The 13,574-nt window shown below is 39.8% G+C and overlaps 1 protein-coding gene across 2 annotated transcripts in view; it reads left to right on the plus strand.

The window, feature by feature from the left end:
- dpp10 (dipeptidyl peptidase like 10) overlaps nt 1–13,574 on the plus strand; it is a 192,789-nt gene that overhangs the window by 114,572 nt on the left and 64,643 nt on the right. For both annotated transcript variants that reach the window (XM_074694448.1, XM_074694449.1), the window contains exon 2: nt 10,189–10,303. In XM_074694448.1, the coding sequence (XP_074550549.1) occupies nt 10,189–10,303 (115 nt within the window). The remainder of the gene's footprint in view (nt 1–10,188; nt 10,304–13,574) is intronic.

The raw sequence follows: 13,574 nt of genomic DNA on the forward strand, positions 1-13,574 counted from the left end.
TACACAACTTTTTTTATTAAATCGCAAGCACAATCGCAATATTGTCCACCTAATCGCAAATCGCACCTTTTCCCCAAATCGTGCAGCTCTACTTCTGATGGCTACTTCCAGCAGTATAACGCTCCATGTCATAAAGCTGGAATCATCTCAGACTGGTTTCTTCAACATGACAATGAGTTCCCTGTACTCAAATGACCTCCACAGTCCCCAGATCTCAATCTAAAAGAGCACTTTTGGGATGTGGTGGTGCGGGGACTCCTCATCATGGATGTTCAGCCGACAAATCTGCAGCAACTGTGTGATGCTATCATGTCAATGTGGACCAAACTCTCTGAGAAATGTTTGTAGTACCTTGTTGAATCTATGCCACCAAGGATTAAAGCAGTTCTGAAGACAAAAGGGGGTCCAACCCAGGACTAGCAAGGTGTACTTAATAAAGTGGCTGGTAAGTGTATATGTGTATGTAAATTCAAAGAGGATTCTTCCCCCAATGACACAGTTTATAACATGATTTGGACTCATTAAATAACTGCCACCACTTAACAACTTAGCATTCTTTTGTTCGTCATACTTTTGTTGCCTCTCTGTCAGGCACTGTTTCTTTAAATATAGCTTTCAGCACTTTTCATTTCATTACACTCTGTATAATCTCAGATTTTCTTCACATTTAGTTCTACAATTTACACAAATTAGACCCTTGAATTTCCTTTGCTGCTTTAAATTGTTAATGTCATCTTATTTGAGGCATTGGCTTAGAGCTAAGTGTCTACTTCTTTATGCGTTATTGGCCCCCATGTGGGCAAACCCTGCTTGAGACCAGAATTAGTCACACTCAAGTAATTAAACCTCCCTATCTGACATAAAATAGCAATGAACCAAAATTAGACAAGTGGGGTTTTATCATTCATCCATACATGTCTAAATATAGCAGTGATTGCTTCAGAAAGCCTCATAAACCACCAAAGCCTATTTGTATGTTATTGTGTTTGAATGAATAACAGCATCATGTTCTTCAACGCTCCAAAGTCATTATGAAAAAACAAAAATAAGCAGTTTTCTTAATCCAAGCAGAGCACAGAACACGTCACATAATGTACAAGTCACTATAAATACTGTAAGTCAAATCTTCTGTCTGTGAACTGGAGCAGGAATCAGCTCTTCCCCAGCTGTTCCTCCTCCTGTAATAGTCTCCCTAAACTAATGTAAGCCACTGTTATTTTTTTTTTACGTAAAGCTGTTTTCCCCTGGGTTTGGAGGCTATATGCTGTTTCAAAGACAGATGAGGTGATTACAGAAAATGGCTTCTGTTAGCACACAGCTAAGCCATATGATTGCCCAGGGACTGCTTAGCAGCAATCAGGGGAGTTTTTCTTTATTGTTCCATCATCTGCTTTACTGCTTTTCACCACAGATGCCTTCCACACATTGATTATTGAAAATGTAATGGAATAATCTCACCACTACGTACAGACTCTAAACTGAAATAGAAAGCTAATGATACTAAAAGAGGCACGCCATCGATTGCACACAAAAAAACGATCACTTTATACTCTGTAGTCTTTGAAGTCGGTTGTATAATGCACTCTGTGACTGTGGAGCAGCTTTGTGAAGTGTGAGAGATTAAGTCTGATTATATCACCAGGGTCAACTATGGGTGAGAGACTTTTTTAGTACAGAAAGCCTGTGGTTCAATCTTGAGCCATGGTCTTTGATAGACGTGTGTTTACAACATTTCAGTTCATTCAAGTGCACGTTTCATTATAGGAAGTCTGAAGGCTAATTTTCATCGCTGCTTACACTAAATGACTACTGTTCCACTCTATATTTAAAACATTAAATATGAAGCTTTTTTGATGGAAAGGAGATTAAAAAAAGTCATACCCTTTCATGCTGCAGCCTCTCACACCATAAGGAAAAAATAAAAGTCTCAGCCTTGAAATCCTTTATCTCTGATCTGAATAATTACTGGCAGCACAACAGCGTCTTAAAATCTGACAGCCACCCCCCAAAGGCTGTATCGCTGTCACACCAGAGCAGATTGGATGCCAGATTGCAATAACCCATACTATGATGGGTTTGCTTGAGAGAACATCTTTTTTTTTCTTTGTTTCTTCTACCAAAAAACCCTGCCAACCTTAATGCCAGATGCTTAATGGAGACTGGAAAAAGCCTTGTCGATTAATTAATCATCTAATTTATATGTATATAGCACCAGGTCTTACTTGACACCTTTTAACTGCACTTTTGGTCATGTGTACAGTTGTGTTACGACTTAAGATTGGTTGGTTCCCGACTGTTGAGCAGTGACCCCATTTTGACATTACAAATTTCTGGCAACCCCAGAAACATTTTTGTTTTTGTTATTCTAGAATTAGTTCTTGATCATATTTGTTATACTGTGTTTAAAATACAGAACAGCAAAGATTAGTGCATAAAGTGAACATTTGATTTTCCCTGATCAGGACAAAGGCTTTACCTATTGCCTTAAAGTGTATCTTGAGCATGTTGGGTTTCAAACTCAAGACAGGACGTCACCTCACATCAGACACTTCTCCTTGTTGCGTTAAATGACACTGCTAAATCCATACTGAAGGAATCTTTTGGTGTGTTTTCTCTCTTTCTGGTATCTGTGTCTCAGTTCCTCTTGGAACTATCTTTACCATTAGCTCCTCGAGCTGCCTGCTATCTGTCATTATTTTCCCACCCACTCTGATTCTCTGTAGTGTTCTATCTATCTATCTATCTATCTATCTATCTATCTATCTATCTATCTATCTATCTATCTATCTATCTATCTATCTATCTATCTATCTATCTATCTATCTATCTATCTATCTATCTATCTATATCTCTCTCTCTATATATGTGTGTGTGTGTGTGTGTGTGTGTGTGTTACTACTAAAAGTACTAAAACTACTACTACTTGTTTTAAAACAGATTTGGATGTGTTTTGATTCCTCAATATTTGATTACATTTAATAACGTTTTAGAGCATCAGACGGGCCTATCTGCAATTGCTCTTCATGGTATTGGCCAAAGAGTAGCGTTTTAACGAACCAGCGGACTGTACCGCCTCAGCTTTCCTTGATTATGAATGAATGAATGAATGAATGAATGAATGAATGAATGAATGAATGAATGAATGAATGCTTTATTTCAAACATGTGAAAATTATACAAAAAGAAAAAAAAAGACAACAGAATATATAATATATGATATAATATAATATGATATAATATAATATAATATAATATAATATAATATAATATTGTTTTAATTGATTTTTTTAAGTTAAGCAAAGTCGGGCCTGTTGCAAAGTGGATGAGCCTGTAAGCAGTAGTGGAGTCATTCAGTACTGGTGGTATGTAAACTTTAATCACCATTCAGATATGTCTCTCACATCCAACCCAACAATGAAGGTTTACCCATAATGCCCCTGACCTGATGAAATATTGATTGTATTGACTGAGTGTGATGGCGTTCACTCTGGAGAGGAGGAAAGGCAGAACTACAGTCAGACTCACTTTAATTAAAAGACAGCTCTAATGGTGGTCTGGGTTGCGTAAATAAATAATGACTGATTGAAGTAAAATAAGCATCAGGGTTGTTTTTTGTGCTTGGTGTTATTTTTTGTTGACACAGAGATTTAAAGGAATCATTTTCTGTATTTTCTTCTAATTGTTGTAGCAGTCATAGTGGAGAGGGAGTCAGCGTGGTGACTCTTTGCAGTGATGGATGAAACACTGGTGGGAATTCACATCAGAAGTGAGACATCAGAGCTGAAACCCTTTTCATTCAATCATCACAAACTTTGACCTCTGTTAGAGCGTCAGCGTCCCTCAGAGGCAGCTCTTCTGTCAGCTGCGACGAGCTCAGAGCATTGGGTTGGCTGAGATCTGAAACTTTTTTGGATTAGAAAGAAGAAAGTCAGAAAGAAAGCTGCATCTTTTATTGATAAATGGATTTATTTTCAAATACTCTGCTCAATAAAGCAAATTTGTTGTGTCTGTGGTTAAATTATGGAGCTTACAGAGAAATTGGCCGTCTCTGGATTTGAACATAGAGACAGGTGGAGATCTGTGTGATTTGAGAGGCTGCCTGAGGAGTTTTCACTCGATGATGGGGAAGAAAAAGTGAAAGACAAAGTAAAACACAGAGGTGCAAATGTTTGATCAGTTAGGGATGTATGTGAAAGGCTTGTCACGTTACCTTCTGACTAGATTTTCCTTTATTCCAATTTTGCTTTTGTTTGCTGCTACACAGACGTGATTCTGAAGTGAGTGAAGGATCTTACTATCACACAAATAACTTGTAAAGTGATAAAGTTTCTCACAGGAAGCAAGTCACAGTTACTGTGACACTCTGGGTCTGTTAGCTGAACACAGGTGTGAGCGCGTCATAATCAGCTATGTATGGATACGGTTTTGAAATGAAGTCAAGATGCATCACTTATAAAATGCAGCCTGTGTAAGTTCATGTAGTTCACAGAAGTCATACGCCCAGCTGTCATCAGATGTTTGAATCACTGTTTCCAGCCCCTCTCAACCAATTAGAGCTTCTTCTAACAATAAGGAGATACATTTAAACACGTTGTCCTTCTCACTGATCCCTGCAACACCTATAATTGCCCACCCTATGCTGCTGCTGGTTTAGCTTTGCCTCCTTTCCACCCTCCTTCAATCAAGTCAGTGGCTGTTTTCCAAACCACCTACTATACTAGCAGTGCCTACCATTTTGGTCAAAATTCAGTATGTAGTAGTCAGTATGGGAAATCTTGCATAATTTGCAGTATGCCAAAAATCCCTGGATGCCCTACTGATTTAGGAAAATTTCTCAGCATGCAACAGACCAGTCTACCTGGCATACTGTTCCCAACAATGCATGGCGCTGATGCTGTTTGTCAATGTTGGCAGGTTTTGGTGAATTACCCCCATCTACTGGAATGAGTCAGCATTACAACTACAATACAACAACACTAACGTTAGATGATATGTGACATAAAAGTGAATTGATGAAAGAAACATCAGTAAATCTTGTCACTTGTAGTTGTAAAAGAGGTGTTTACTTTTACAAATGCATTAAAGCCCTTTTAATTAACCACATGTGGATTATATGGAAGTGATTTTTCCATTAGCTGTAAAAATAACAATCTCTTCTAGATTTTTTCAGATAAAAGATACAACTTTTGGTGTAAGGTTAAAAATCAAATATGATGAATTTGTTGAGATAGGATTGACCAAATAACTAAAATGTCACAATCTACCCATAGTTTGTTTTTTACATTTTAATAAAGGTAAAATAAAAATAATAATAAAAAAATAAATCATCAGCTGTAGCTCTGCCTTCTGAAACTAAAAAACAAAGTGGTATACTTCAAAACACACCCAACAGAACAGTCATACTACATACTACATGCAAAAGCTGTATGCAGTTTGCAGTGCTACATACTACATTCACACATAGTATGCAAGGGGCAACATCTGGGTGGTATAAATGAAGCCTGTGCGGAAGTGCTTAAAGTAGCTGTTCAACGAGAATCCACTTGTGGCTGGCTGCAGAAAGACCGGAAGTCACGTACACACCCAGCCATAATAACAGACTTTTACAGCATTAAAAAGCATTTGTACAGCCTGGTTCAAAAAACAGCTTGGGTCTAAAACTTGAGTTGCTGTGAGTGAAACTTTTTCTAGCTCTGTGGTTAAGAAGTTATTGGGATCATTTTATTTTCCAATCAGAGGCACTGCTCAGGTCACGTGACTGCAGCTGTTCGAAATGAAACTCACAGCCGGTGTCATAACGAATGTGGCTGCGTCCATGGATTTGCTTCATTTTAAGTGTCAGAAACAGACTGGTGATGTTGCAGAGGCCACATCGATGTTTCATACAGTTTATGGTTGTATGTAGTAGGCGGTTTGGGAAACAGTCAATGTCTGTGAATTCACCAATCTGGGGATTTTTTGCAATGCGCTTCCTGGAAAGCCTGTGCAGGCTCCTCGGCTAACTCACCTTAAAAAGCAAAGCCTTTAACCCTAAGTATAACTGTTTTTCCATTTGGCAATACATGATAAAGTTTATGATACATTTTCCTGACTGAAATGTCTGCAGCAGTAAAACACTATGCATTTAGGATGTCATGTTCTTTGCATTTCTTTAGACGTGGCCGACCCAAAGGTTTTTTTTTTTTTGTATACCTCCTTTATTTGGTGTTTTGTCAAAGTGTGTGAATATGAACAGAACAGAACAGTGTGGCTGTCTTTATTAGTGAAGGTATTCAGTCTTCTAATGTTGTTTGAAGGCTTTAAACATTCTCCAGTTACGAAAGACATCTTTGAGAAAGGTTAATTCACTTCCACCTTTCCTTCAAACTTTTATTTACTTTACCTTTTCATCTTTAACTTTAAGTCTGAAAACCTGTCTTATTTGTTGCTCTCAGGGTTGGAAATCCAGGTTTTTCACTCTGTCAGTCAAACTAATCTCCCCTTGCAGTGGGTCTACTGTCAGCACAGATGATTATTTTTCACCCACTCTGTTAACCTGTCATTTTACTTTGATACTTAGACATGTGCAAAACCGCCCTGCGCAGCTCAGAAAAGACCCAGGTGTACAGCATTTGTTGTAAATACAGTGAAATGTTGACTTGTTATCCATCCCCCACATCACTGACATAAGTTTATAAATGGAAAACCATCTGAATCCAGCACAATGACTGTCAGACTCCTACAAGTTTTCCTGAAGGTATTCTTAATATAAAAATGTGTGGTAGAGTGGCGTTGGTAGATGAAGAGATACTTCTACAGAAACGGGCTGTCAGCCTTGTACTTTTACTTCCAGGCAGTGAAAAATGAAGGTACAGCCTTTCTTGTTTTTATTGTCCAGCCTGCTGCAAAGTTTATTTATAACTCTGTGTCCCTGAGTAGAGCACACTTGCACCGTTATGAGAAGTAAATAAGACTTTTCGAACATAAATGGGTTGATGGCAGGAAAAGCAGAAGGGAAGGACAAGGGATAGAGATAAAAAGATTTGATTAAACCAGTTTGAAGGTTTGTGACGCACAAGCCTTTTATTTATCCTCTAAAGCAGTCATTCCCAAAGTCTGGGTTCTGACCCAAGGTGGGTCACCAGAGATTTTTTATGGGTTGCCAAGTTAGTTTCCAGAATGTTTGCACGAAATACATGCGTTCCTTTACCAGAAGTCTCCCCTCGCCGATTTGTTTGCTTCTGATTGTCTCCTCACACTGTCATATCTGGTTATTTTTTCATTGTAAAGGGACATCACCACAATGTTTACTGTAACTTGAAACATGTAACTGTTTTTCAAAAGTCTGAAGCCATGAGCTCAAACAAACAAAGCCAAGCCACCATATCTTTCCTACTGTTTTCTACACTCAGAGAAAAACGCTGTCACTGTGTCACTATCACACAAATGAAAGAGCTGACCCATCGATCCTTTGATGGTTAGTTTCCAAACAAAAGATTTGAAGTCAGATTCAAAACGTGTTTGACTTTGAAAGTCCAAAAACACTGTTGGATCTTGGACGGGCACCAGACGCAGAAACAGAGCTTGTTACAGTTGTGCAGTGACATCATGCTGAAAAAGAGACATGAACAGATGCCTTTACTTCATTCTAGATGAGTAAGCCCAACACAGTTGTAATATATTTGTCAAATATGTCTCTTAGGCATGTTAGCTGGTACAAAAGATGAAAGATGATGCAGAATTTTCTTTTGTTTGTGCACATTTATCCTGGACATATTTTGGATTGGGTCGCTGTGGCTTGTTCCTCCAAAAAATGGTTACAATGTTTGAAACATTTTCTCAGAAAGAACTCTAACTTTCGTTCTCTGAAGAAACCTGTGAAGGTCACTGCTGTTCCTTTTTTTGTGTGGATTTCTTGAAAAGTTTATTTCCTCTGGTGAAGCTATATGCTCCCCCAATCCTGATAATAGTAATGGAGAGACTCAGCAGGTCAGTATCCTCTCTGAGGCTTCATCACTCCTCATGACCGGGTTAATAAATACAGGATGATGATTAAAACAAGGGTTAATGGGAAATTCAGGAGAGAACACGAGGAGGAGAGGAAGTGGAAAAGAAGGGGAAAGAGTGTCATGCATGGATGCACAAGAACAATTTAGGGGAGCTGTCGCTTTCCAAGGACACGTCAGCGTTTTGCGGTATTAATGAAGCACACAGCGAGCCAAGTCCTGTTAATAGATGAGTCAAGCGTGGGGAGTGAGAAACGTAACACTGCAGACCTGTAATGTGTGTCTGAGGTCACAGTTACAGGTGCTCTCTGGACTCTGATGTGGAATGTTTTGGCTACTCTCTTCATGAAGATTGATTTGGTTTAAACTGTTGCTGCGTACGCCCTCTGTGACTGATTATTTGTTGTCTGAGACAAATAACTGCAGGTGCTCCCTTCATAATTGCCTCATCACTCAGTTTATCTGACATTTCTGTCACAACTTACAGCCCATTCTCACTCCCAGCCTGTGAGATGGTTTAAGCCTGACAGTGGCTCCATACCTCAAATTATGACTCCTCCTTTGTGGAACCTTTAGGTTGGGTAGATTGTGGTGATAAACCAGGATGATTTATAAGTAATTTAACAATGATGACCTTGTAGCATGGCAACAGCCAACAAAGCTTCTAGAGACCTTAAAGAGGGGTTATTGTGCTTTTCTTGGCTTTATGATTAGCTTCCTGTACAACTGTAACAGCTTTACATGATTTACAGCAAAACAAATTCCTTTTTTTCTCTCACTGGCTTTTCAAAAAACTTATCCCCGCCTTCATCTAAAATGCTTTGTTTTAGCTGCTGTCTCTTTAAGCCTCCCTGCTTTACAAACCCCCTAACTTCTGATTGGCCTGCTCTGTGGAGGCTAATTGATGATGTAGTTATGGGCTAACCTCCAATGTGTCTGATCTCTAACCTCATTTTTGTGCCATATTAAAACTTGAGAGATGTCTGCACGGTTCCTTAAAGAGACATGCACATTTTAAGTCAAATAATAATAATGAAAAAATCTTTATTACAAGTTTTCATTTCCTCTGACATCCATGAACTCAGCTTTTGTCAGCCACGTAGACCAATGATTTCTTTTAGAAACATGCAACTAAGACAGCTCATTTGTGAAAACACAACCAGGCTCTAGTTGTCAGTCATTTTGTTTACCCAGCCCTTGCAGCCAATCCAGGTGTAGTAGCAAGTAGCGTTGGTAAAAACTGCTTATCAGCTGCAGGGTGTTGTGGGTAATTGAGGCCAGGAGGATCTGCAGTAAGAAGAAATTCATTGGGGAGAGGCTTAATTCACCTTATCAGAAAGAGCAGACATGGTGGAGGACTAAGTGTAAGATGCTCTAATACCAAGACTCAGCGATGGAGTTGAAGGCCAAAGCTTCACAAAGTCTCTTGGATAGCTATTTCACTACAGATAAAATCACACTCTATACTCTATGGTCACTCAGAAGGCTCAAACGAAGCTTTTCCACTGCTGGTTTGACTGGCAGAGCCCTTGAAACCCAATGCCTGCTGTATTCCTTATCTGTCTAAGGATGCAGTAACCGCTCTGTCAGAGGGCCACAACACACAACATCCAACACAGCTGCAGAAAGTGAGACTCCTCGGGGCCACAGAAAGTGTGTTTTCAAAGGTCAGCCGTTGTGATTGAAGAGAAAGGTTGGCCAAGCAGGGATTGAACCATGCAAATACTCCCCCATTCTTTCAGCGGTGAAACACAAATCAGAAACAGCAAGTTTCATTTCGCGGGCTTACAGTGTGACTCACGCAAAGCTCTTCATTGCAAATCCTTCAACGTGCAGGGGATTGGAATGAAAATACACAGCCTCAATGTGACCTATGTTTGTAGGTGCGGTGAGCAGCAGTGCAATATGCAGTGTGTAGAATGTGTTATCACCTGAATGCAGATGCCTCTCATGCATCTGTGTTCTCTTTATCCCATTGAAATCAATCTCTGATAAGAGCCTGCAATATCTGAAGATTTTACTCTTTTTGTACCTGAGATTAGAAAAATCCATCATTTTTGCAAAACTTTCATCGATTAGTATCATACAATGAATGGCATAACCTTTTGCAATGTGGTTTTCTTGTCATATAAATGCACCACAGTAGAATATTTCTCTCAGTTCCTCCCTGAATTTTGTTTTTCTCCTTCTCTGTCTCCCTGCAGGACCTGGGTGGGGTAAGTCCTCCTCAGAGAAACTGGAAAGGGATTGCTATCGCTCTGCTGGTCATCCTGGTGGTCTGCTCCCTCATCACCATGTCTGTCATCCTCCTCACACCAGGTAACAGGCTGCTGGGATTGTTCCTCTCTTGTCCTAAAGCTTCTGTGTTAACCTCTTTTTTTTTGTCTGAAAAAAGCTCAGTTGGCTGCTTGTTTTGGCGTCTTCAAAAACTCTCTTATTATTCTACATCAAGAACAACTGAATGTGCGGTGTCAACTGCGTGTCGTGCAAATAAAGCTTTGCACGGCATAAAGCTCCTGAAAGGGTTTTTAAGTGTTATGAAACAGACTGACATTTACAGTGAAGCTTCTCTAATGCCTCCAAAAGCAAACAGGACCATCAGCGACAACTCTGACTGGTTTTATATCTTAATTTTAATGCCTTTAATGCCTCTGAGTGGGAAGGTGTCAGACAAGAATATTGACAGCACACTGAAGAAACAGCTTTTTTGCAACATTTCCACGGCGGCTCCTCTGACTGAGTGTTATGTTGGACTGCTCAAGGACAGCAGGAGGAGATTACATAAGGGACAAGTAGAGATGTGGAAAGTATGTTGAGTATAATATCCCCAGAAGTCAGCACCTTTGAGTATATTCTTCTGATATTACAACCCTTATATCTACTGTTTTGGACTTTGGGTGAATAATCTGCTCATTTCTTAGCTGATCAGCATCAAACAGCATAATGACAATGTCAGAGTTATGGACTCTATAAAATATGGATGTGGTTTCTGCTATGTCACCCGTCTGATTCTGATGCAGAATAATGAGACACAACAGCTACAGGGCACCCATCAGTCACTTTAGCTAAGTTGCCCTTCTGATTGAACCAACTTGTGATCTTAATATCTTTAAACAGCTAAGTTGGAAAAAAGTATGAACCCCAATACAGTGTGTACTGACAGTAAAATAAGCCATTCAGACCCAAACAGGTTTTTGAACCAGGCCTCAAATAGGATCTTTACTGCTGTAAAAGTCTTGGGGGCTTGGTGATTATGTTGCACAGACTGCATAATTGACCTAGTCTCCCAAGACTTCTCCTGTTTGTTTCTGAAACAGACTTTTGAAGCATATCAGCTATAGCGGCCATATTGGAAGTGAAGGGGGCTTAGAGTACAGCTTTAGGGAGCTGTGCCTCTGATTGGATAAGCTCACAGTCTTAATGTCCTCTAAGACAGTGGTTCTTAACCTGGGTTCGATCAAACCCTAGGGGTTCAGTGAGTTGACCTCCACTCCAAGGCACACCCGACTCACTGTGTCAATTTGTAATGAAATGCCCTGCTTGGCCATATTTTAATCCATACTTACTATGTCAATCAAAAAAAGAAAGGGGTCGGATGAATATGTACGACATGGATTCACATGTATCAGCCTCCTATCTGCATGATTTGCAATGCCTAGTTAAGCAACTCTAGGCTCGCACCAGCAAAACTCAAGGAAGTGGCACTTGCCAAGGTAAAGCCACACATATTCGAACTGGTCTCTCAAAGGCAACAGCAGAAGTCACACTGATTTCCGGGTACGTAATTTGTTATGAGTTCATGCACTGCGTTGGATGTGTTCTTGGAACAAGGTGATTTTCATGCACGGTTCTTCTTGTGCACAAGTCAAAAATCATATACCTATGCCTTGAATTTGAATAAATTAATTTTATATTTTTCACTAATGAAGGGTTTGGTAATTGCGCATATAAAACTGGTGGGGTTTGGTAACTCCAACAAGGTTAAGAACCACTGCTCTAAGGCCTCGTTTACACAATAATGTTTCATCTGAAAATGCTAAAACTCAGTAAAAATGCTGTGAAAAAAATCTGTTCACATAGGAATGCTGAGGGACTGAAAACCCTGTAGTAAGCATGCGAGGCCTGTAGGTGGTGCTATGCTAATTATCTGGTGTATTGGTGAATACCAAGTGCAGAAGTGGAGCAACAGATGCACATTTTGTATAAAGACAGTTAGCAGATTGAGCAGATTGAGCAGCACAAGCACAACAGGGTAGTCTGCGATGATCGTAACGACGGTACTGTTGTCCTGTTGTATGTGCTTGTGCGAAGCGGAGTGTGACATCAGCGTTTCCAGTGAAATTGCTTGCTTACTGTTTACACCGCAATGGTGTCGGCAGCGTTTCAGAAAATTTCCACACTGGAGGCTGTTCTCAAAAGTTTGCGTTCTAGGTCAGCTGAAACGCTGTTTCCTTGTAAATGCGAGGACAAAACGCAACAAAACTTTTGCAATACATCTTAAAACTGTTGTCATGTAAACAGCCCCTAAACTGCTGAGTTAGAAAAAAATCAACCCCCAGACAGGCTTAGTGTGTATGTGACTTATGGTACTTCTAGAGCCAGCCTCAAGTAGACACTCAAGAAACAGCAGGTTTTAGCACCTCTGCATTGTCTTATATTCAACCTGAGGTTGCTGCTTGGTTTGTGTTTTCCACTTTTTCTGCAGCCAGCTTCAAGCAGATACTCGATAAACTGCTGCTTTTTGCACTTCCTCATAGGCTTCATTTTTTCTGAACTGGATGTTGCCCCTGGGTCAGAGCTCAATATGAGAAAGATGACCTTCTCCCTCCTTCATTGTCTTTCCTGCATGTGATGCCTCAGCTGTGGTGAAATGATCGCACTGTAAGCAGTGTCTTTACAGATAGTTAAGCATTATTGTATTTGAATTAAACAGTATATTATATACCTGCTGTTAAATTAGGTAAAGAAAAATCTTTCATTTACTCATCTATAATCATCACCTCTCACTGCCCATGAAACTCTCTCTGTCTCTCTGTCTCTGGGGGATTTTCTACGGTTGGTTAGACTTTCATTGCCTCCATAAACAAACACGCTGTGTGGAGTTATCAAGGAAAGCCAATATGGCTGACATTCAAAATAGCTTGGCCCTGGGTTTGTGCTCACAATCAGCAGCTGTCCCATTCAGAAGGAGCTCACAACTGGCCGGCTGTCTGTCTGCAGAAGCCATAGCATTTCATAATTAAAAATGAAACATATCCAGGGGCAACGCTGGAGCAGCTTGAGGATTTTCTGGTCTGCTAATGATCATCTTAATGAACATATGAGATGTCATTCTCACAATCAACATTGTTGAGCGTGCATCTTGTTCTTTATGTTTAAGTGCTTTTGTGTAAATTTGGATTTCACAGACTGTCATCGAGCCGTCTGCTGAACAGATGGACACATCATTTTAAGGAGGGATAAAGGGATTTATAACTAGGACAGAAGTCATTTTTAAGACCTCTGTAATAAAGCTTCATGGGTAACATTTTGGCCATAAAGAGGGGGGAGATTAAAAGTTGCATTTCAAGCCACCTGATTTAAAAATCTA

This window comes from Halichoeres trimaculatus, unplaced genomic scaffold (assembly GCF_033239565.1).
Source record: "Halichoeres trimaculatus isolate MK-OKI-2021-1 unplaced genomic scaffold, fHalTri1.1 fHalTri1_scaffold_19, whole genome shotgun sequence".
Classification (NCBI taxonomy): Eukaryota; Metazoa; Chordata; class Actinopteri; order Labriformes; family Labridae; genus Halichoeres; species Halichoeres trimaculatus.